This window comes from Heloderma suspectum, chromosome 6 (genome assembly GCF_057233095.1).
Source record: "Heloderma suspectum isolate Gila_16-S chromosome 6, 16-S_ref, whole genome shotgun sequence".
Classification (NCBI taxonomy): Eukaryota; Metazoa; Chordata; class Lepidosauria; order Squamata; family Helodermatidae; genus Heloderma; species Heloderma suspectum.
Genome location: NC_139463.1, coordinates 7,849,581 through 7,873,692, shown reverse-complemented (window position 1 = coordinate 7,873,692; position 24,112 = coordinate 7,849,581). Strand labels below are relative to the sequence as shown.

Sequence of the window (24,112 nt, the reverse complement as noted above, 5' to 3'; positions counted from 1 at the left end):
TCACATATGCATGTACATCACAGTTTTTCTTGATTATTCACTCAGTCCATGGGAAATGGTTCATACATGGACACCCCTCACTTGATTTCTCATCATGAACTGCTCAACACTCATTCACTAAAAACTGAAGCTGTGCAGTGTCGCCACTTGAAAAGCACTGCGTTTGAGGCGGAGTGACACAAGAATTCTGCCAGCAGTGTTAAATCCATGATGGCTCATTCACACATGCAAGTCACCACCAGATGCTGTAGCCAACACTCTCTGTACATGCAGGTACGAACTGGCCTATCTAGATATTTATACCGTGCTGGTAGAGTCACTCGCCTGATTGCCAGTGGCATCGGAGAATTTCCTCTAGGCAACCAGGCAGGGGAATTTAACAGAAGTTTCCCCTTGTACCCCACACCCCTCGTTTAGCCACAGATGCGTAACACAGCTGGATGTCAGCAGCCAGCAGCAAATATGGACTGGTACCTTTGCAGAACTATTTGCAAGCCTGCTTAATCATTGTGTCAACTTCCTTGAGGCTCAGAAAACTAAAATGCACTTTGAAAAATATCTATTGGGAAGGGGGAAGTCATCTCCCATAGGTTCTCCCTCTCCCTCTCCCTCTCCCTCATTTCTCCATGGAGCCGTGAGCTGTATTTACAAGGGCTTGTGGGAACCTGCTACTCCCCAGCTACAAGCAGGGAGAATTAATTGGACAATCGGCTTGCTGGAATCCCAGCAACAAGGGCCATTCCCTGCCACTGGCTGACGGATTCCTTGCTTTCCCCCACCCCACCCCTCTTCCTGCCCTCATTGCAGGCCTGCGGGCTCAGATGGTGCTGGTCAACGATACCGTCTCGGGCTACATTGGGACCGACGTGATCCTGCACTGCAGTTTGACCAACCCCTTCCCCAATGTGAAGATCACGCAGGTCACCTGGCAGAAGGCCACCAACGGCTCCAAACAGAACGTGGCCATCTTCAACCCCAACATGGGTGTCTCCATCCTGCCCCCGTACAAGGAGAGGGTGACCTTCCGGGACCCCTCCATCACGGATGGTACCATCCGGCTGTCGGGCCTGGAGCTGGAGGACGAAGGCGTTTACATCTGCGAGTTCGCAACGTTCCCCACCGGCAATCGGGAGAATCAGCTCAACCTCACCGTGTTGGGTAAGTGGCCTGTGCAGTCCCTCCTGTTGGTTGGTTGGTTGGTTGGTTGGTTGGTTGGTTGGTTTACAACATTTATATGCCGCTCCACATCTAAACAGATTCCGGAGAGGTGAACAATAAGAGGGAAAGTCGTACAAAGTTAAAAATAATAAAACACCATATTAAAATTAATTAAAACAAAAACTTGGCTGTTCGGTTAAGGAAGGTTTCTTGAAATAGAGCTGTTTTTAGGAGGCTCCAGAAGCAACACAGTGTTGGCGCCTGCCTGGCCTCCAGAGGCAGGGAGTTCCATATAAAGGGACCACCACACTGAAGGCTCTTCTCCAGGTGAACGTCGATTGGGCCATATGTCCATGTGGAACCACCACCCACATGCCCTCCGATGACCTCAGTGACCAGGCAGGTTGAGAGGGGAGAAGGCGCTCCCTCAGGTACCCTGGTCCCAAGTTGTTTAGCTTTGTATCCTAGTACCAAAACCTTAACCTGGCCCAGTAGCGAATAGGCAGCCAGTGCAGTTCCCTCAGCAAAGGAGCTGCATGCTGAAAAGGGGCAGCTCCTGACAACAGCTGAGCTGCTGCATTCTGCACTAGCTCCAGCTTCTGGACCAGCCTCAAGGGCAGCCCCACATAGAGCGCATTGCAGTAGTCCAGTCTAGAGGTTACTAGCACCTGTACCACTGTTTCCCCTTGTCTGGAGGCTTCAGCAAAGGGCCAGCTATGGCAGAGCCGCCCAAGGGGCCCCGCTCTTCCTGTCTGGGCCAAGTCTCTAGGCCAGGCTTGTTCAGTTTCTGATGTGTCCCCACATTTTGGCAAAGCACATTTTGCAAACACATTTGCCCTCAGTAAAACATACACACACACACACACACCTACCTACCTACCTACCTACCTGCCTACCTCATTTCTGGCAGTAAATTTCCTGGGCGGGGGGCTGCTAAATGGAGCAAAACTGTTCTCCATTCATAGTGAGGGTAGGAAATATTTCCCTCACCCTGATACAACTTCATGAAGTCATCATATAGCTCCGTTGATTGGCTAGGTGGCGCCATGATGTCCTCACACTGGCCATGGCATCCCTGATTGGCTGGATCATGTATACTGCAAGAAGAACCCTCTTTAAAAAATGTACGCAAACAGGCAGCAATAGAGACATTGTGTGAAAAAGTCCTTTGGGGGGGAAGGAGTGTTTTGCAGAACATCTTTGGACTCCTGAATCTCAGTTTTTTGCACAGAAAATGTTCCCCCATGCAACTTTGGCTCAGCCCGAATCCTGGCGCGTTCTCATGATCATGGTCTGTGTTTACCCAGAGCCCTCCTTTGGTTGCAGTTGAGAGTTAAGATTTTCCTCATCACCAACAGCAGAGCTGTGGCCAAAAACTAAGGCAAGCCCACAGATCTGCATTACCCTGAGGGCAAGACCCACTAGGGAAGTCTCTGGTCCTAGTCCCTTTGAAATGAACAGGACCTGTGGAAGAGCACGGGGGGTCTCCCCATGTCGGGGGCTGCAGTAAATGCCATCCCTGTTGTTCTCAGAAGCAAGCGAAACACAGAAGCTTCCTGGAATGTGTGTCTTTAAGTCTGCTGCAAACCGCCTGGAAGTTTGCCACTGGAAAAGCAGCCTCAAAATGTTAAGTAAGAACTAAGTAAAGAAGTAAGTAAAGAAATGGATTCCAGACTGATGCGTGCCATGGACAGGGGGAATCTGTATCCAGGTGCAAACTGCCACATGAGAACCCATTCTGTGCTTTCATTATTATTGTTGTTGTTATTGTTGTTGTTGTTGTTGTTATCATCATCGTCGTCATCATTAAATTCCACGATGCCTTGCGGTGTTACATAAACTAGGCAGGCAGGTTGCTGCCTCGCTTCTGCACTGTGCTGCTGTGGCCAGGGTTGGTGCGCTGACCTATTTCCCAAGGGTGTGGCTTGGAAGCTTGGGAGACAAGGTGCTTATTCAGAAGCCGTTTCCTTTGAGGTCCCAAAACGAATGTCAGGAGGAAGTCACAAAGCATCCATGTGGCTTCCTCTGCAGCTGGTGTCGGAGGGAGGGTGTAGGTCTGGATTCGAGCCTTGCCACTGTTCTTTCTCTGCTTCTCTCCCTCTCTCCCTCCAAGTGCAGGAATTGGCTATCATAAAAACCCTCTCCCTTTGGCTACCACGTGCAGAACACGGTGGCTGTGGTACAGGGGTTGGGGGTATCCAAGGGCATGAGAGGAAGGGCCCTTAATCGGAGGCCTTGAGAGTGCAGTGGGTAACCATATGTATCGTGCAGGTCTTTGTAGCACTGTTTCCATACTGTCACATCTAAAGTAGTAAGGACTTGACACCTGCTTGAAACCGGCACCCCAGTGCATTTTTGGAGAGAGCCATTGAAGTTACACCACTTGCCAGGGAACATGGGCGGGAGGGTGCTGTTGCACTTGTGTCCTACTTGCGGGTTTCCCGTGGGCAGCTGGCTGGCCACCTCGTGAACAGACTGCTGGCCTAGAGGGGCCCTTGGTCTGATCCAGCATCAGGGCTCTTCTTATGTTCTTACTTTGATTTTGAACCACTTCTGGATCTGGAGGGAATTCAGGGGCCACTAGGCTGCCCTTTGCCGAAATTCCCCTAGCAACTTGCTGATGTCTGATTAATCTAATTAATTCATTGATGCCATAGCGCTTCCCTCTTTCTCACCTTCTTCTCCCTTCCCCTTTTTCTTAGCCAAGCCGACAAACCGGATGGAGGGCACGACAAGCCCACTGATCGCCCGGGCAGGCATGACAGAGAAGATCTTGGTGGCCACCTGCACATCCTCCAACGGGAAGCCCCCAAGCACTGTGACTTGGGACACCAAGCTGAAGGGGGAGGCGGAGTTCCAGGAGATCCGCAATGGCAACGGCACCATCACGGTGATCAGCCGGTACCGGCTCTTGCCGAGCCGGGAGGCCCATCGGCAGCAGCTCATGTGCGTGGTCAACTACCAGTGGGACCGCTTCACAGACAGCATGACCCTCAACGTGCTGTGTAAGTGGGGAGATGGGGAGGGTGTGGCCCCAGCATTAGTTACCAGCTGTGGAGCTAATGTCTTGGAGAGGCAAAACTTCTGCCCTTCCTTGGGCAAAGGCAGGCCTTAAGTCAAGGGTGGCTACTCAAGAGATGGCCTGACCCCGTACCTGCCTGTTCAGTTGCTGCTCTCAGGAGATACCCTCCTGTTGGTGCCCAAGATTTCAGAGATCCAATCCATCATGGCTTGGGATAGGGCCTTTAGTGTCAGAGCGCCCACTCTCTGGAACTCCCTGCTGCAGCAAATTAGACAGGTGCCAACCCTCCTCGCTTTTAGCACCTACTGAAAACATACTGTTTCCCAACAAGCATTCCCAGGAAGGTAATACTATCTTCTGTATACAGTAATAATATACGGTATTTACTTATGATCCTGCACTGTATTTATGTACATCACTTAGACCTTTCTTTTAATATAAGCGATTCAGAAATATCATTAAATGATAGGTAGGCAGGCAGATGTAGAATCACCTGCAGAACGTGTTTTGATGTCCCCTCTAGAATGGGCGAAGAACCCCTGAGAAGGTGAACAAGGCCTGGTGAACAACCATCTCCTACTGTGATGAGCGCAGTTGCTCCAGCAACTCTATAGAAATTATCCATTGGATGGAGGTGGCCTAGAGAATAAATATTAATGACCATATGTTCTCCTCCCTCATCCATCTCTGCACCTCTTTTCCTCTCCTCTTTGCCGTCTTTGTACCCTTCTCTCTTCATCCCTCTCTTCTTTGTTCTCTTTCACTCACTGCCTTTTTCATTCTGGTCTTTCCTTCCTCTCCCTTGCTCCCCACCTCTTCCCTCACCCTCTCTGATGTTGCTTCTCCCCTTCCTTCTCCCCTGCTTGCCCTTCCCCCTCCCCCTCCCCCTCCTTCTCATCCTCCTCACAGATGAGCCTGAAGTGAGGATTGATGGCTTTGATGGAAACTGGTACCTCAACCGGAAGGATGTGAAACTGACGTGTATATCTGATGCCAACCCTCCGGCCACCCTCTATCAGTGGAAGCTGTAAGTACTTGTCCACGGCACCCTTGTGCTGACTTGTTAGGGCTTCCCTGTAGCTCTCAGTACAGAGTAAACCTGTGGGGAGAGGAAGAGCGAGGAGCAGATCAGACAGAGGAAGGACTCTTTTCGTTCAAGGTGCCACACAGTTGCTCCCAGATCTTGTATAACTGGCAGAGTCTAGAGCTCCCAGAACCTGGAAACCTGCAACATGGCTGTAACCATACCAGGTTTTACAGTGGGGAGTCATGTAACTGAATGTGTCTGTGTGTAAGAATAAATAAATAAATGCTCTGTACATAGAAAACTAGCATATCAGGGAGTTGGAGGCTAGCTTAGCCTTCCCCCTCATGCACTACATGTTTTTGTGTAGGATTTTGTTTTGTGTTTGAGTTCCCATGTCCAGTCTGAAGTGGTACACTCCAGACACAGGCATACCACCTCAGAGAGAACGGGGCCTGGCCCTATGGGGTAATCATGTGAGACTGCAACCTGTGCTACGTAACCAATTCAGTGGAGGCTGGTGGCTCCGATGTCAGTGGGGCGGCTGCCCCACTGACATGGGAGCCACCAGCCTCCATGAACCCAATTCCAAACAAACCCCTAACGCAGCAACATAACCTGTGGTCCCAGGAAAGTCCACCTGGACCCATGGTAGACTTCAGAGTAGCTACATACACCAGGGGTGGACAAAATGTGGATTGGGGATCTACTCCTAGATCACTGGATGATTTGCAGTAAATCGACAATGGTTTCTGACTCCCGCTTGTTTAACAATAGCAACAAGGAAAAGGTTCCCCACAAAGATAAAATTAGGTTGTGGGAAGCTCTGATGTGTAGTAATGCAGCTTACTCAGTAAGTTAGTAACTCAGATCCAGAGCAACTCAATTTACTGTCCATGGAGAGCAGTAAATAATTCACTCCACCCCTAGCCACTATTTTGCACCTGACTCCACTTGGCGGACCTGCAGGTTTGAGTGAAAAAACCATGGAGATCCCAGAAGCCTGCCCGTTCCTGACACCCGCAGATCTTCTCTCTTCTTTATTTTTGTAATGTTCCTTCATCCTCGTTCAGCAACTGAGACTGAATCAGGGAGATCATTTTCCACCCCAATGAGCATCTCTGGCTGGCAATATCGAGAGGGGGCTGTGTGTGCATCTGTGTGTGTCTCTGTGTGGCAGCCAGATTTGATCAGCAGCCGGTGGGTGACTCACAAGCATGTTCACCTGGGATAACCTGGATGGAGTTGGGTGGGCAAGTGAGTAACTAGCCTAGTTCTCACAAAGAACAGACATGGGGTGGTAATCCAGTGTCTGGATTGTAGCAATCCAAACTGCAGGTTACAGCTTGCAGGACTGAATGCTCCTCCATTTAAAAAAAAAAAAAATCACATACAGAAAACTAGCATCTCAAGGCCTAGTATCACTTTTCTGTGTGTAGGGATTATTTCATTCATTCATTCATTCATCCATCCATCCATTCATTCATTGCATATGATTAAATTCATGTATCTATTTATTCCTCTTGTTGTTGTTCAGTCGTTCAGTCGTGTCCGACTCTTCGTGACCCCATGGACCATAGCACGCCAGGCCTTCCTGTCCTGCGCTCTCTCCTGGAGTGTGCTCAAGTTCATATTCATTGCATCCGTGATGCTATCTAGCCATCTCATCCTCTGCCGTCCCCTTCTCCTTTTGCCTTCAGTCTTTCCCAGCATCAGGGTCTTTTCCAGGGAGTTTTCTCTTCGCATTAGGTGGCCAAAATATTGGAGCTTCAGCTTCATTATCTGTCCTTCCAATGAGCAGTCAGGGTTGATTTCCTTTAGGATGGACTGATTTGACCTCCTTGCAGTCCAGGGGACTCGTAAGAGTCTTCTCCAGCACCACAGTTCGAAAGCATCAATTCTTCGGCGCTCAGCCTTCCTTATAGTCCAGCTCTCACAGCCATAAAGGAACCCAAAGTGGCTTACATTATCCTCCTCTCCATTTTATCCTGTGAGGTAGGTTGGGCTGAGAGTTTGTGACTGGCCCAAAGTCACCCAGTGAGCTTCCATGGCCAAGTGGGGACTAGAACCCAGATCTCCCAGCTCCCAGTCCAACACTCTCACCACTACACCACGCTGGCTCTCTTTCGTCTGGAGAACATTCAATCCTGTGAGCCCCCACATTTAGTCTGAAAGTGGATACAGCACAGACCCAGGCTGCCTACTTCACCTGTTGTTTATGATGAGAACAAGACCGATAGAATGAGCTACTGAACTACTTGGGCAGAGGAGGGAGACCCCCAAATTGATTGCATCTCTTCTTTAGCTTGGACAACCAGCGGGATGGATAGAGCATCCCTCCATATGTTTTGGCCCACAACTCCCAGCATTCCTCACCATTGACCATGGTGGTTGGGGCGGCTGGGAGTTGGAAGTCCAAAACAGCTGGAGGGCACCAAGTTGGGGAAAGCTGAACTAAAAGATCCAGGCATAAGCCAAGGCCCCTGGGGAACAGGATCACCAATGCAGACAGAGTTCAGGGCTCATCTATTGCATTTTATTTTAATTTTCAAATCTGCACTGCCTGATAAAGATAACTTTTTATTCAACCAGCCTTTGCCAGCAGGAAAAAAAATACATCTAACAATGGTGATGCTGCCCTAAGCGAATGTCCGTCTCCTTTCTGTGTCAGATCACACCATTTCATTTTGGCTTTGGCTGGAAGAGGAGATAATGAAAGAAGAATGACCATGCTGGGTGGGGATGATAGGTGTTGTGGCCACCGGGTTGAGCAAGCCTGGAGTAGACAGTACTGGGCTAGTTGGGCCTCTGCTCTGATTTCGTATATGCTGGGGCTGATGGGAGTTGTAGTCTGCCCCCTCTGGAAAGCATCTGATCAGGGAAGGCTGATTTAAATGTGGATTTTATTGAGCTGGCAGCATGGATGCCATTTTAGGCTTCAGGGTCAATTATACTATTATGCCAGCTAAAGCTACAGCATCATGCGAAGCATAATTACCTTGGTGTTTCGTAAGGTGGAAGCCACTCCTGCCAGAGAGAATCTGGTCACCGTTCTATAAATGCCACCTCCTCCACCCCCTTTCAGATCTTTTTTAATTAATTGGATGTAAGGCTAAGGGTACGATCTTATGCATGTGTACAAAGAAAAAAATCCTACAACTCTCAACATTCCCCAGCCAATATGGGGACCTTTTCCTTTCTAAACATGCATAGCATTGTGCTGTAAGTGTTTGTGTCAAGTTTCAGTTTTCCGTGTGCTGTGAAAGTATCTTGACCATTCCAGGGTATACTTTGAAATCTCACGTTTTGAGGGACAGCTGCACAAATCTCTAGCGTTCGGATTTTTCTGGCACCTCAGAATGTCTGGTTTGATACCCTTGTGCCAAATCCCAGCTTTCCAAGCCATGCAGAAGTACTGTCAATGGTACGGCACACGTGGGGAGATGAGCCCTGGACACGTATAAGGGCAACTGCTCTAGCCCCCCGATAATTTGGCTTCATTTTGGTGTTGAGGGATTTATTTATTTTTTAGTCCTGCATGAATAGGGGTTGCCATCATTGCTCAGAAGGACTTGATTTGATTTTCAGATGAGCCCAGGAACTTGTTTTATTTATTTTTGATTAATTGATTTAGGGAGCAATCCTGTGGCCCCTAGTCAGAGTCTGGGGGGCGGGGGCATAGAATAATTCAGATTCCAGCATCTGAGGTTGGAGACAGCGCTCTGACCACAGATCCAGGATTTCGCACTCCCCACCCCCTCCCCTTCGCAGCCGTCATGGAGAGAACCATGCCTGCGATCTCGGAGAGGGGGTAAAGGGGGCGTCCCAGTGGGCAGGGAAGGCAGGGGACTGAGGAAGCTGGGATATGATCTCCAGGCCTCCCCAGCCTCCTTCTGGTTTGCAAAAGCCCATCTAGCAAAAATGCAGAGTGGGAGGAGTAGGGAGGCAAAGCTATGCATAGGATGCACGTAAGCCTCTGAGTTTGGAGGCCTACAGGCATCATTGTGCCCTTAAAGATTGAGAAACCAACTTTCGGGGCAATTGCCCTCAGAAGATAGTGTGCAAAGTGATTGCACAAGAAGCATAAGAATCTTTTTTTTTTCTTTTTAGAAGTTAAAATCTGCATGACATGCCTTAAAATTAACCACTAAACTTCATCAAGATTGAACAATTAATAAAGAGCTGATTGAAATAAAAACTTCTTTAGAGTTCTTCTAACAATCACCAGTGATGGGGCCATGCCATACACACTTCCTAAGGGAAGGGACTCCACTAATACAGGGCCACCACCAAAAATGCCCTGTCTTTAGTACCCACCAACCTAACATCTCTTATCAGCGGGCCAGGGGGCTGAACCTCAGGGGCTGATCTTAGAATCCAGTCCAGCTCATCCTTACAGTATAATGAGAATACCTCTGAACATGCACAGAGTGCCTTTTCCCCATAAGTGTGATGAGCAACATGAACACAGGTAGAAGTGGTTAATAGATGAGAAAGGGCCACTTCCAGGTGAGGTGTGATGCTCCAACTCTCCTTTTTAGAAAACAAAGATTTTGAGCACTGCTTAACATCACACAGCCTTTGTGTGCCATCCTTGCTGCATGCTCTTGATTTATGTATGGCTGATTTATGATCCTGCACGATGAACTCAGTTGAGTGTAAATTCAGCCACAACGGAAAGTGCAGGGAGCATCACCCCTTCCTGCCAGGTTTCTCTTTCAAGCCTCGGCTACAGATTTATTTTTGATGCAAGCGATGTGGTTTGCATCCCTGACATGCACACATCTTTCCTGCATAAGCTCACCCCACTGGCTTCTCTGTGGTTGCTCGTTAGGATTAAGTCACTGAAAGGGAAGAAAGGTGCTCCGGTTGGAGTCTCTGAATGGACACAAGAGGAGAGGGTTGTCACAGCATAGCACAAAGGGTCCTCCATCTCCTGCGGTCTCTTCACAGGTGAATTAGGGACATCGCTTATAGCATTTTTGAATGTGGTGGAGGGGAGAATGATGGTTGCGGCACGGGAAGAGAAGCGAGAGGGAGAACAAGAGAGAGAGATCAATGCTATGTGACGAGTGCAAGGGGTGAAGCGCAGTGAGACAGGCCTGGAAAGGGGAAAGGGGGAGGTTGGATGGGAAGACGTTTTCCCCCTTTGCCCCAGACCAGCTTTTGCAAACAGTCAGCTGATTCACAGCTCACAAGGACTTTTTAGCAGGTACCAGGAGCAGCAGCCATAGAAAGTGATGCAAACCATCACCTCCCTTGGAGCAGTGGTGCAAAAGAAGCAACCAGAACGTCTCTGATCTTCTCACCCCTCTTGCTTATTGTACACAGTGGCAAATCTTTCCAGTTAACAGTGGGAGGAAGCACTTTTTGTTCTTAGCAGTAGGCCCAGTTCAGGGCCAATAATGCGTTTCCCCAACCCCCAGGTAATGCAGTGCACCTTCCAACTAGATTATACTTTCCTTATTTGTGTCGGTTGTATGCTGCCCCACAACATAAAATCCTCTGGGCAGCTTATAATAAATAAACATTAAAAACAATTTTGATGTGCACAAAATGGAACATAAAATCATAAAAGCAAAAGCAACATATAATGCAATAAAACTCACAGCAACCCCAACATTAAAAACAGATTTTATAATGGAGAAGCCCAGAGTATGCATGTTATTTAAAAGGCCCGGGTGAACTAAAAGGGATTCGCCTGGTGCCAAAATAGGTAGTCAGTTCCTTAACTGGGATGTCGCTCCAGAAAAGGCCCTCTCTCTGGTAGTTACTTGCCTCACTTCCTTCTAGGTGGGGCAGATGGGGAATTCCACAGAAGGGACTAGCTGTGTCACATTTCCAGGGGCGAGAGTCCTGTCACATCCTGCTCATGGATTATGGTGCATGTTTGGTTTAAAATGGCGGTCGTTTATTAGCCAGCATGGGCGTTGCCCAAATAAGATGTTTAAAAATAACAACCATGGATGCAAGGCAGAAAGGATAATGCCAGTTTTCATGTCCCATGAGGGAGCAAGATGTCAACAAATCAGGGGGCGGAGTTTTCATGGCCAAGAGGCGGGGACTCCCTTCCTCTTGTCTAATTTGTCAGGCATGCAATAACAATAAGGAATAAAACAAGTTAAGTTTTACAAAAGTGATCCTTTTTCTTTTCTTTCAGGCTCCCAATGACTTCCGTAGGTATGAATAGGTGAGCAGGCTATAAAATATCCTGTGGACTAGTAACTTAAAGGCTTACTTGCAAGACTGATGTTGGCCATGTTCTCCCCTTTAGTCATCCAGAATTAGGTTCTGAGCCTCCGCATAGAAGTGTACTATATTCTTTTTTACTAATGTCTTCACCCAGTTGATGGAATTGACGTGGTTTGGCTTGAGTTATAAATGCCTCTGTTGTCTCTGAGTCAGGGGTGAAGAACCACTGTGGCCTTTCAGGGCTCACGCCCTCTCCCCCTGGATCCACCCCTGTTCCCCCAACCACTGCTTGTTTTGTGGTTTCCTGATTTTTGTGCAGTTTTTTCCCTCGTTCCCCAGAAGGTTGAAATGCCTCTCCTAAAGCTTAGCTACCGGCAGTAAGAGCTTTGAGGTAAAAAAAAAATGCTGGTATTTTTGGCCACACCCCTTTGGCCCCACCCACCACTGGAATGTGGCCCCCAAAATGAAACTTGGCTCTTGGCTGAAAGAGGTTCCCCACCTCTGCTTCAAGTCCTTGCTGATATAGATACTTGTTCTGTGGCTGTTACCATGGATGGAACCAAATTTTGAGTTATTTCTGCTTATGGTTACTGTGCCTTTTTGTTAGGGAAATAGATAATGTACATTTTAATTATGAAGCTGCTGTATTCCAGGCCTCCCTGTTAGTCCATCTTGCCCAGTATTGTCTGTTTAACCCTAACTGGCAATGGCTCTCTAGGCGTAAGGCAGAGAAACATCTTTTCCCATCGCTTGCCGCCTGATCCTTTTAACTGGAGCTTTTTGGAGATTGAACCTGGGGCTGCATGCAAAGCACATGCTCCACCACTGAGTTATGGGCCGCCCAACTGCTTTAGCTAAAGTAATTGCTTTACCTTGTATTGGTAATTAAAAATGAGCGAACTGCATAATTCTCTTCCCATGTGTACAGGACTGTTTATGTTCGTTTGTTCCATGACTTTCCAAAACACTTTGGGATTGATTCATCACCAAGTTACTCCCATTTTGTTCTTGGGTAATGCTATAGGGTTAACATTTTAGTCCTCGATATGTTGGCAAAGAACCATTAACACAGAGGTGAGACGGATATTGTTGGCAAAATGTGTTGCATGGAGATCCGGCAAATTAAAAGTCTCATTCCAGGGCTAAGAAATTGTCACTGTCTGTCAAATTCAGCATGCTGCACATCTCTGCTGTTGATAAAAGCAAGTTTCTAGCCCCTAAGCTTTTGTAGATATCGAAAGTGAGGTGTGACCAATCTAAAAAGTCAGAAATCGGACGGTGTGTGTTTGGGGGAGGGGGGTTACTTAAGAGTTCTGGTGGTTAGGGGGCAAGACTTCAATTCTGAAATAGTGGCACTTCAGGCGGTCTTTCAAGTAACTTGGTCCCAAACCATTTAAGGCTTTAAAGGTCAAAACCAGCACTTTAAATTGGGCTCAGAGATCCTCCCTCTTTCTTCTAACATGTCAGAATGTGCCCATTGCTTGATAAAAATGGGGAGAGCATAGCTCAGTGGTAGATCCTTTAAAAAAAATGAAGGTTCCAGGATTGATCCCCAGCACCTCCAGTTAAAGATCTCGGTTCAGCTTGACTGATTTGCGTTAAACCAGAGGCCAATGCAAAATTGCACCAAATAAAAATCAGGCCTATCATAAATCTATTGTATGAAATTGTCTGCAATGCCTTGGCATAAATTATCTCTGATACAAAGTGCAGCATAAGATGAAAGAAGTCCAGATGGCAGGGCTGGAAAAGAACACACACACCCCACCCGCTCTTATACACATGCACGTGCGTTCTCTCTCTCTCTCTCTCTCTCTCTCTCTCTCTCTCTCCTGGAGACCTTGGAGAAAGACCTCAAGTCAGAGGTCGGGATGGGCATATGAGCAATTTTTGTGGTCACTACGCTTTCCCTTTCCCACCCCAATGCCTGTTTCGCTTCAAGAGAGAGGGGTTCCCCCCCGGTGAAGAGGAAAAGTGTGCATTTTTGAAGAGGAAAAAAGTGCACTTTTCCAAACATGCACCAAAATGTGTGCTTTCCCCCATTAATGAAAGCGTGAAAATGTGTCCTTCTTGAAAAATGCACATTTTGGAGTGGACAATTTTTCAAAAAGGGCACATTTTGCTGACACGATCCCAAGCTCGAAAATGTGTGAGCTTTTTCCCCCAAACCATGTTCACATTCAGGGTTGCAAGTGGGGCGTTTTTTGTCAATTTTTCCAATGCGAACAAAATTCTCACACATCCCAATCAGACGAGACAATACTGGGCTAGATGGCTAGTGGTCTCCCTCAGAGCCAAAGCAGACTGACAGTGGTAGACCTGTGTCATTGAATCATCGAATCATAGAATAGTAGGGTTGGAAGGGGACTATAAGACCATCGAGTCCAATCACCTGCTCAATGCAGGAATCTTTAAACATGGATCTACCCCCTTACATAGAAAGCAGGAAGAGGCAGTCGTCGTACGTAAAGAGCAAAAAGATATATGGTGGCAGGTTTTAAACACTCCTCCGCCCCCAGCCATCACTTACATCCATCCAGTTTGTCCCTCAAAGTGATTTTCTCTGCTTCTGCCAGGGAAAATGACATCTCAGAAGACAGACTGGAGGGAAGCAAGCTGTGGGCCGGGGTGTGGGGCAGTTCTCCGATCCTAACCCATCTACACCTTTTGCTTCTGAAATCGGATCCCTCCCTCCATTTCTATATGATTGAGGTGTGGGGGGCAGATCCGGTTTTAAATGAATGTTTCCTCTGTATCCCACCCTTCCTCCAAAGATATCAGGGTGATATGTATGGTTCTCCCACCTCCCCATTTGATCCTCACAACAGCCCTGTGAGGTAGGTTAGATTGAGAGAGGGAGCGATTGGCCCAGGGTTACTCTGTAAGGTTTGTGGTTGAGTACAGATTTCATAGAATTGTAGAACAGTAGGGCTGGAAGGGGCCTACAAGACCACCGAGTCCAACCCCCTGTTCAATGCAGGACTCCAAGTCAGAGCATCCCCGACAGATGGCTGTCCAGCCTCGTCTTGAATACCTCCAGTGTGGGAGAGCCCACCATCTCCCTCGATAATTGGTTCCATTTGAAACCAGGTCTACCCAATCTCAGTCCAGCATTCAGACTGCTATGCCACAGGGATCTGTTGCCATCACGTTTTCTGCGATCTTATTCTAAGACAGCTTTGTATGCTGATATGCAGAGAATATATTGGATTTAGAAGATGTTAGGAGATGAAGGCTTTGACAAATTGGGTTCTGTACTGGCTGGGCTTGATTCTGCTCTGTGGAATGGTATGAGAGACAGAAGGAGCTGATGGAAGCTCAAAGTAGCCAGAATTCACTGGTCATAGGGTTTGGCCTCTAACCGTTCCGCCTTTCTTTCTGGACAGAATGAACGGATCGCTTCCTGACAACGTGGAGGTTCAAAACAGCACCTTGTTCTTCAAGGGGCCCATCACCTACAGCCTGGCGGGGACGTACGTCTGTGAGGCCACCAACACCATCGGCACGCGGTCAGGCCTGGTGGAAGTCAATGTCACAGGTAGGAACTGCCCCCCCGCCCAAAGGCAGCCTCTGTGGCAGAAGGGTGTGGGTTGCAGGAAGGAACATTAATTAAGTCTCGCACAACACTTTGCCATCTCGCTTTTGCTTCGTGGATCTTCTCTTTCCTCTTGTGGCAAAACCAGTCTGGTGGGCGGGGTTCTTTGGTGCTTCCTGCCATGCTCAAAGGCAGTGTTTTCCATAAGGAGCTCTGGTTTTGCTGGGTTCCTTGTTTCATCTCTTCTCTTGCATTTTTCTCCTTTTGTTCGCCGACACTTTGATTCATCTTGCTTCCCCTTGTTTTCCTTTCCACGTCTGGTTCAAAGTAAGCAATGAAAGCACTAAAGCCACCCTGCGTGCAGTGAGAGTGAGTGAGAGAGATTCTGAAGGGAGTGGTACAAGGGAAGACAAAAGGAGCGTGTTCCGCTGAGTTAGTGGTTGTTTGCAAATGCCTTAGGAATAGAGGTCACCTGTCAGAAATACCACTGTTGGTTCTTGGTAGGTTTGGTTTGGAGTTGTTGGGTTTGTTTGTTTTTCATTCTTCTTTCTGAGCGAAGTGTTATACACACACACACACACACACACACACACACACACACTACTTCACTGCTTGTCCCTACAGTTGTTAAAGACTATCAGTGAAACAAGGCCCATGGAGACAAACAACTTCCTCTAAGCCAGAAAAGGAAGTGATGACATCAGGAGGCCAGGAGTGACATCACAAAAATTGTGGGACGTTATGTGGAGAGGGAAACGTGACATTCTAGCCAGGGGTAAGGGGGGAGGCTTCTGGAGAGGTTGAGTTGACAACAGCAAGAGGAAATGACATCAGGAGTTGTTGATAGTGAGAAGGGAGGAAATGACATCACACAGTAGTAATAAGCCAGTGGCAGTAGTTGAGGTAACTGCATCATTAAGAAGCAGCAGTGTGATTGGGACAGTAAGGAAACCAACCATCCTAGGTGTCACTTACACCTAGGATGCAGCCCCAGAGAGCCTTCTCCTGGGTGGCAGAACTGACTCAGAGGATGAGGGCAGAGGGTTTGGTTTACTATCTCAGAGAAATTCAGGGATTACCCAGAGTCCGAGCTTACGCTCTGCTTCCCATGCAGATTCATCCTTTGGCCCACAATTCTAAACTTTCATTTAAAACAGAAGCAACAATACTGTAGAGAACTAGAGGATATTTTTGTGCTAGTAGTGAAAGTCTTAGCAGTGATTGGCTGAACTGCCCTGACGTTACTGAGCAAGCAGAAGGCTAACTGGCTGAGATGCTGAAGATCAATGCTACACTTAGGGTACTTGAAGACGGAAGTCTTCTAGTGCCACTGAGCAAAAAGACATTGTACAGCCATTCTGTCTTTTCCTCCTTGATGTGTGTGGGGGGGATTTTTGCTCTCATAACAAAAAAGACAGCAAAAGCAGTAGGAAAACATGGGAGGGTTGCAAAGGGAAAACAATGTCACCTCCCCCCCGCCCTCATTTGGCAAATGGGTTAGTGCAATTTCACAAGAAAGGCCCCATCTGGATTCACCCAGAGAGAGCGTTGGGCTAGATGGACCTATGATCTGGCTCAGTAAAAAGCAGCGTTCGTTAATCCTAATTGTAGCTCAGGGAGGAACCTAGAGATCTCCGAGGGCTGGATTATGTTTCCTCCTCCGCAAAATCAGTCCACCCCTTGGCCATCCATATGCCCATGATTGCCAGGGAGAAACTGAAGTGGGTGTCGTGACAGTATAGCTTTAAATCAAGGGTGCAGAACCTCAGGTCAAGGTGCCAAATCCAGCCCTCCTGAGGTCTCAGTCCAGCTTTCCGGGGTTCTTTACATACCCAAGACCACATCATTTGGTGGTTTCGTAGCTTTTGTGCAAGTTTTTCCCCACTCTAAGAGGCTGACGTGCCTCTCCTAAGGCTTAGTTCTTGGCAGTAAGAGCTTTAAGCTAAAATATGCTGGTGTTTTGGCCCTTCCCCCTTTTTCCTTTCGCCCTGCCCACCACTGGAATGCAGCCCCACAGAGCTTCTCCAAAATGGAATTTCAGCCCTCAGGCCAAAAGAGGTTCAACACCCTTGATGTATGCAGTAGGCCACAGAGTGGGCTGGTCACAGAGCCATCAGGCTGTTTGCGACAAAGCCTGATTCTAATCAGTACCGGGGAGCCCCACAACTAAGCCGAAAGAACTCATGTGACAAGAAGCCCCAAATTTGGCATCCAGTCCCATTGTACATTACTGAGCAGTAGAGCCTGTCTCTCACACACCAGGGGGTGGGGAGCTCTCCGTCGATAACTGGCACATGCATTAGAGGCGGGAGCCAGGGCCATGGGGCTTCTGCGGTGTTGGGGGTGAGGGGAGCGGCCAGAAGATAGTGCTTCCTTCCCTGTAGAGGTGACACACTGCCAGCTTAAGAGTCTACGGCAAACACCAGGGGCTGATGCTTAATGGAACTCTCTGCCATCTTGATGGGTCCTCTAGGGCTCAGGGGGTGTGAAGCACAAATGAGCGGGAAGGAGATGGAGGGGGGCAAAGATGCCAGGTGGGCTGGGCGGCTCCCAGGTCATCTGGAGGCTGTACCCAGTATTGTCATGGGTTGATCTCAGGCAAATCTTTTTGATGAAATTTCAGAGCGATTTGGTGCATTTTCCTGGTGGCTGGCCATTGCTCTGGCTGCGCGGGCCAAGTCCAGAAGCTCTAGGCTCTCTGTGGAGGCCTTCTCAGTTGGCCAGCTAGGGGAAGGATGGCCAGATAAACCAACTTTGCCATCCTGTTGCCGCTGCTTCCCCTCAGAGACTTGACTGATGTTCTTTAGTGGCTGCTGCCAGGTGACAGTTGGAGAAGAGAGGAGCCTGACGAAAGTGGCTTCTGAGCACTGCTGATGGTAGCCCTGTCTTCCTGCCTGTGTTCCTGTGATGGCCGTGTAGTAGAATCTCCTTCCCCAATCTGGTGCCCTCCAGATGTCCTGGACTACACCTCCCAGTGTCTTCAGACAGTATGGTGGGGAAATAAGGTGGCGGCATCCTGAGGTGTTTAATGCTAGAAACTAGAAAGTCATGGAGAAGGGTTCTAGCCTGCCCTCCTTCCTGTAGTGCTAGCTTTCTACTTGCAAGGTGTTTTTGTTTGTTTTTAATGTACAGAACTATGCATAAATGTGACATTACACCTGCAGTGTGAAGTGGTACAGTCCATTCTACCACCTCAAGAATCTTCCACTTCATCTCCTCCTCTTGCTGCTCTGCTGGCAGAGGAGGCTGCAAATGGATTTTAAAGAGGGCTGCATAAAGTTATGGGCTGGTCTATCAGTGGGCTGTTGTTTCTCAGGTGAGCTGCTTAGCCATTTTCAGCAGTGCATCCCTGTAGTTAATTGATTTAATTGGTAGACTAATTGGCGATGGTGACTTTTTAATCAATGGGTTCTGAGTTGAAGAGACGTCTTTATTTTTGTTTTCAAAGGCTATTTTAGTTCTGGCCTTTCCCTTGCCATACAGAGTATGAAAAACGAAATGGTAAGGATAGCCTCATTCAGGCCTCCTCCTGATGTCTGTTTTGGCAAGGCACCGATATTGAGGTTTGGGTGATATGCAAATTTGCTTTACAATTTAAGCCATTATTTAATGGATGCATCAGTTGAAAAGGCAGATGAATCAACTGAAGGTGATTTTGATCGGTTGACGGTTCTAATCAAAATAATTGTCGATGAGAAATTAAGCCAAAAGAAGCGAGAGAGTATGGGGTGGGGGAAGCCCAGGTAGCAGAGGGGGTGGGGTGCCAGTCAGGAGCATTTGCCAGGAGTTGCCAAGTTCAAGGGATTAGCAGCTGCCTCCTTAGGCTGGGATACGCAAAGTAAAATCCTTGTTAATCATTCATGGCCTCAGAATATGTTTATCCAGCACTCCCCAAGGGACGATTAGGCTAGCAATGGAGCAGGCTCAGCCCGCCTCGCCAAGCTATTACAGGTAGATTTGTTTGGGGCTTGGTGGCAATTTAGGTGCTATTGGGAGAGCACAGAATCTCCCCCAAGAATAGCTTGCAGCAATTGGAGCTTGGACAGCCAAGCCAACAGCCAGCCCTGGGAGACAGAGGCGGCATACACATAATTGTTTTTCAGACACTTGCAAGATGATGCCATAAGCAGGCGTGGGCAACCTGCAGTCATAGGGCATTCGGGCTAATTTCAAAAGCCCTCTGCATGCAAGTGGTTCAGACTTGGCAGCCTGATGGGTGGGAAGGAAGAGGGAGAGAACAAAAAGAGGGTGTCAGAAAGAGAAAGACCACTCACTTTGGTCTCTGGCTGCGCCTACTGCTGGCTTCAGTCCCACCCACTGCCAACATGCAGCCCCCAATGGATTACCTGCAAGGGAATGCAGCTCTTGACAGAAAAAAAACGTTCCCCACCGCTGTTTAATGCTAGTACATTATAAAGCCAGCAGTGCTTGTGGATTGCACAGTCATTGTTTTGGTTTTGTCCTGCTCTGGCCAAACAGGTGATGCAAGTTTTGAAGCTCTCCAAAACCTGTACAACCTATTTGATCAGGGGGAAGAATGGGACAGAAGAAAAAAAATATGTACATTAGAAATGAGCAATACCTGCCTACATTTTTATTTTCATAGCTATTTCAGCCTTTCCATACATTGCTAGTATATGTTCAAGGCACTTATCCACCAAAGCAGAGGTGTGGTTTTTGCAATGAAGATTTAAATCATTGTGCATCACAGTGTTGTTGTTGTCGTTGTCGTCGTTGTCGTTATTGCTGTAGCTCAGTGGTAAAGCATATGCTTCACATGCAGAAAGTGCCAGATTCAATCCCCAGCATCTGCAGGTAGGGCTGGAAATATTCCTGCTTGAAACCCTAGAGAGAGGCCGTGGCCGGTCAGTGTCGACAGAACTGGGCTAGATGGACCCATGGTCTGACTCAGTATAAGGCAGCTTCCTCTGCTCCTGTTATCCTGCTCTTCTGCCAGTGAGTACCAGAGCAGCTTTTTTTAAAAAAAACAATTATACATTGAAGAATAAACATGCAATATTAAAAAAACACAAGTGAGAATAACAAGCAACAATTGAAACCATTAGAAGCAGCAACAGAATTTTATATTGAATTAAAAATGTATTCAACTTCTGTCTGAAAAGCTACAAATAGGGAACTAAGAGAATTTCTGTGTGGGAGACATTCCAAAATCTCTGTGCCTCCAGCGAGAAAGCCCAGTCTCTTGCAGTCGCTCACTTGACCACTTGTGATGGTGGCCCAGATATTATTATTATTTTTAATATTAGTATTGTAAGCAGGAGCAGCTGGCTTCATTGTGCACCAGAAACACAGACAGCTCTCTAAAGATGTGAACCCTCGTGGTGCATCGCATGAGCAATTGACTGAACGGTTCAACAGCTTGTGCATCCAGTCTCGGCGCTGTTTATTCACTCAGATCCAGCCATGATATTCTGAAACTGCTTGTTTGAGACGCTTGTCAGCACCAGCAGATATGTAGCTTTCACCCTGGGAGCTGAACGCTCGTGACCTCTCTCCTGGGCATCCCACATACAGCAATGATGCTTATCATCCTACCATAAAATGACCAACAAATGATCATTCAAATGCAATCACAGAATGGCCCAGATCTGAGAGAACGTGTTCATTCCACTTGCATTTGTACGCACACTTGTGCACGAACACACAGACCATTTTCCATAATGCTCTTCCACCCCACAGCTTATCACCTGCCCTGCAAGGGAACATGCATGGCTGACTTGGTCTCTCCACTGTGATGGTTTGCTCCAAGCAAAAGCTGAAAGCTGCCATTAGAGTTACAGCACATTAAAAAGATGGATAAGTGGAAGTTTAATATTTTATTCCTGCAATCTATTCACGTAACAGCTTTGCTGGCATCGCAGGACATTTGTCAGCTGTGGTGAATCCACACGGCGAGAACTTTACAACAGCTGGCTTGTGGGGGACTTAATAAGGAGACTCCGTGGAGAGGCTGAGCCGTGCCCACACGTGTTTCCAGGGGCCCTCCCAAGGTTACGCGTGTTGCCCTGTAAGGGAGCACACTCCGTCAAGCATGCGCAGGCACACGAGGACATGCAGATGGAGGACAGCTTCATGCATGGCCGCACAGGTGCAGAGTCAGCCGGTGTTCGGAAATCAAAGCACAGGCAGAGCTATGTCAGCTGCACTTAGACGGTCACCCTTAACTGTTCCTTCACACTCATCACCATTACTGCATGCATGCCAGTGTTTATTCTGTGTATAATCTAGGGCTGCAAGCTTTACATTAATAGACTTTGAAAGGCCAGTCATTGACTCTCAGCCTAACCTACCTCACAGGGTTGTTGTGAGGACAAAATGGAGAGGAGGAGGACCTTGTAAGCCACCTTGGGTTCCCTGGAGGAAAAAAATGTAGGATATCGATATAATAATAAATACATAAAAATAAAATTGGTAGATTGAGGTTGCAATCCTTTGGACTGAGAGAGTAAGCCCCACTGAACTCAGTGGGGCTTACCTCTGAGTAAGCATGCATCAGATTACACTGTAAGCACTACCAAAAGTAGAACTGATAAATCAGGAGAGGCCCATTTCAATCACCAGGGTTGCAATGTAAAGGGCTCCCATTTGGCCATGCCGTTTCCTTGCCATTTTGATTCTGGTGCATCGGGCTAGTAGGAAAGGCAGACAAAAAGATGACAGAGGCCCTTTCCCTGCTAATGACAAATGGGAGCCTTCGCTTCTCAAACCGTGAAGTCATTTCACACTTTGGTCAGTTGTCGCCAAGGCTGAGGTTTCGGGGATGCTGGCGTTTCTTCTCAGTGTAATTGATGAGCAGAAACGGAGTCTTTGGTGAAAAAGCAGAGAATGAATCAACCCACGCCTCTCCAGTCAGCTGAAAGCCTTAATCGGGATGTGCAGACAATGCGTGTTGGTGACAAATGAAGCAAAACAAAACAAAAGGAGATAGCACCTTCCACTGGGGCTGATGGTGGTGATGGCTTCTTGAGCCAGGGGCAGAACTTGAATGGAGGTGCAGGCAGGGCAAGTACATGAGCCCTTGGCAGCAGATGCCAGTTTAAATAGTGCTGTGCTGAAAATTTCTCCTACCGTTTTCTCAACCATTCTCATTCCGTTTGATAGGAGAGACGCGCTGAGCAGGGGGCTGGACTCGATGGGCTTATAGGCCCCTTCCAACCCTACTGTTCTATGATTCGATGATTCTGTGAAATTACTTCTGAAAAAAAATTCAGTGGTGAAGAAATTTCAAGCAGATTCTCATGGCTTGGGTTGGGGTTTCTTGGGATTCCCTTACTTAGGAGGTGGCCGGGGAGTGAGCGCAAGTGTCCTGTTTTCCATTGCACAATCATCTCTCTGGCCGCCTGTAGCCTCCTCAGCTTTCTACACTTCAGTGAAATCCCAGTTTAAGGCACCATGAGGTCATTCCTCCCAGAGGGCTTTTTCAGATCAGGACATGCAAGCAGCCTGGGAGGCTGGCTGTGATTAGGTAAGCTCAAAAACACCACAAAAATAAATTATAAAACATAATGTATGAGGCAGAACTATGGAAGCCTCTTTCATGGGGGAAGAAAACTTTCAGGAAATTGGAGGGCAGATTTTGGCAGAGCATGAGCTCCACTTCATCCCTGGAGCTGGACACAACACTGCCCCCACCTGCATGGCGGTGGATGCAAACTGGGGGCCGGCCTGCCTGCCAAGACAGTCGATGCTGCTGCAGCACAAAGACCCCCAGACCTCTTAGGAAAGAAGAAAGCAGCTGGGCTATAAGCCCTGCCAATGGGGAGCCCTACCTGGGAGAAACAGTTGAGAATTTCTCTTCCCCCTGAAGAAAGTCCGTGGAATTGTCTCCCAAGTTTCTCTGCCCACAAGTAAGGTGGAGAATTCCAAGAGGCCATTTGTGCACTGCTCTAGTTTTAAAACCTATTGTTATCTGTCCCCTGGTCATCAGTTTGAGGGAAAGCAACACATTTAAACAAAACAACTGAATAAACAAATCACACAGAGGAAGGGGGGTAAACGTTCCCCATCTTGTGCATGCGTGCATGCGCTCTCTCTCTCTCTCTCTCTCTCTCTCTCACACACACACACGCACACACACACACACACAATTCAGGAGCAAAGTTTGGCTGCTTTGAAATGGGTGTCATTTTTTTTAGTTTTCTGCATGACTGTGAGCCTGCTGGGCTGGAGGCAGGGTTGCCTTCCCCTTCCCTCCCCACCAGGAAGTTCTTGATTGACAAGCCATAGGTGACCCAGCAGAAAGATTAAATCCTAAGACCCGTCTGGCATCTGTCCCAAAACCCGTCGTGGCCTGAAATGCCGGCAGCAGCTGCCGAACCTCTGTGTGCGTTTCCAGTGGTTTCAGGCAGGCACATCATGCACAAGCCTCTCTCCCTCCCTCCGCTCTGGCACAAATTCATGCCGTCTGGTGGGAAACGCAGCTTCCTGCTGTCTGTACACTGGAGCATTGATAGGGCATGGACGGGCGGGGTTCCCATCAGCCACAAATCCAGGCCAGGCTTTTACTGAAGCTTGCCTCGGTCCATGTGTAGTCTGGAATCATATCTTGGTGGGCATCAGTGAGGGCAGGGGGAGGCAGGCCTGGCCTGGTTTCCTCAAAAATCCACTCCGAGCTTTTCAACTTGCTGTTGGAAGCTGTGGTGCAAATTAAATTGTGTAGCCAGTTGACCTGCTGATGGCCGAAAAGGAACTTCTGCATTCACACATAATACAGTGGAAAGGGGGGGCGGTGAGAGGGGGAGGCCATCTTTTATCATTTGAAAGCCCAGCTTTATTTTTTTTAAGGGGACTTTAAGAATGTTATTTAGAAGGCATTATTTGAGCTTCATAATGTAGCACCAAGTGTAATTTTGCTGTTAAACACAAACAAGAGAATCTCTTTTACATAATAATGTGTTTGCCTGAGCATGTGCAAAGTGCCTTTGTTTCACTGCTGGAATCTGGTGAACTTTAAATGCACGTTAGACATTCTCGGCATGGCCGAGGCCTGGTACCTCTCTTTGACAGAAGTTATGCACTGTGCAATTTCAGGATTAAGAGGTATAGGGGACAATTGGTTGGTCCTATGCATCAATGTTGCATCCCGCTGAGCAGCTAATATCCACACCCAGCCCTCTCCCTCCTGTGATTTTTACCCCTTAGCAAATACTTCTTAAAGTGT

General features: G+C 47.8%; 1 protein-coding gene across 1 annotated transcript in view; it reads left to right on the top strand.

Annotated features, from left to right (window-relative positions):
• Positions 1 to 24,112, top strand: part of NECTIN1 (nectin cell adhesion molecule 1) — a 157,363-nt gene that overhangs the window by 122,961 nt on the left and 10,290 nt on the right. The window contains exons 2-6 of the mRNA XM_084803580.1: positions 808 to 1,158; positions 3,861 to 4,163; positions 5,090 to 5,207; positions 11,365 to 11,394; positions 14,783 to 14,934. Coding sequence (XP_084659706.1) covers positions 808 to 1,158; positions 3,861 to 4,163; positions 5,090 to 5,207; positions 11,365 to 11,394; positions 14,783 to 14,934 — 954 coding nt within the window. The remainder of the gene's footprint in view (positions 1 to 807; positions 1,159 to 3,860; positions 4,164 to 5,089; positions 5,208 to 11,364; positions 11,395 to 14,782; positions 14,935 to 24,112) is intronic.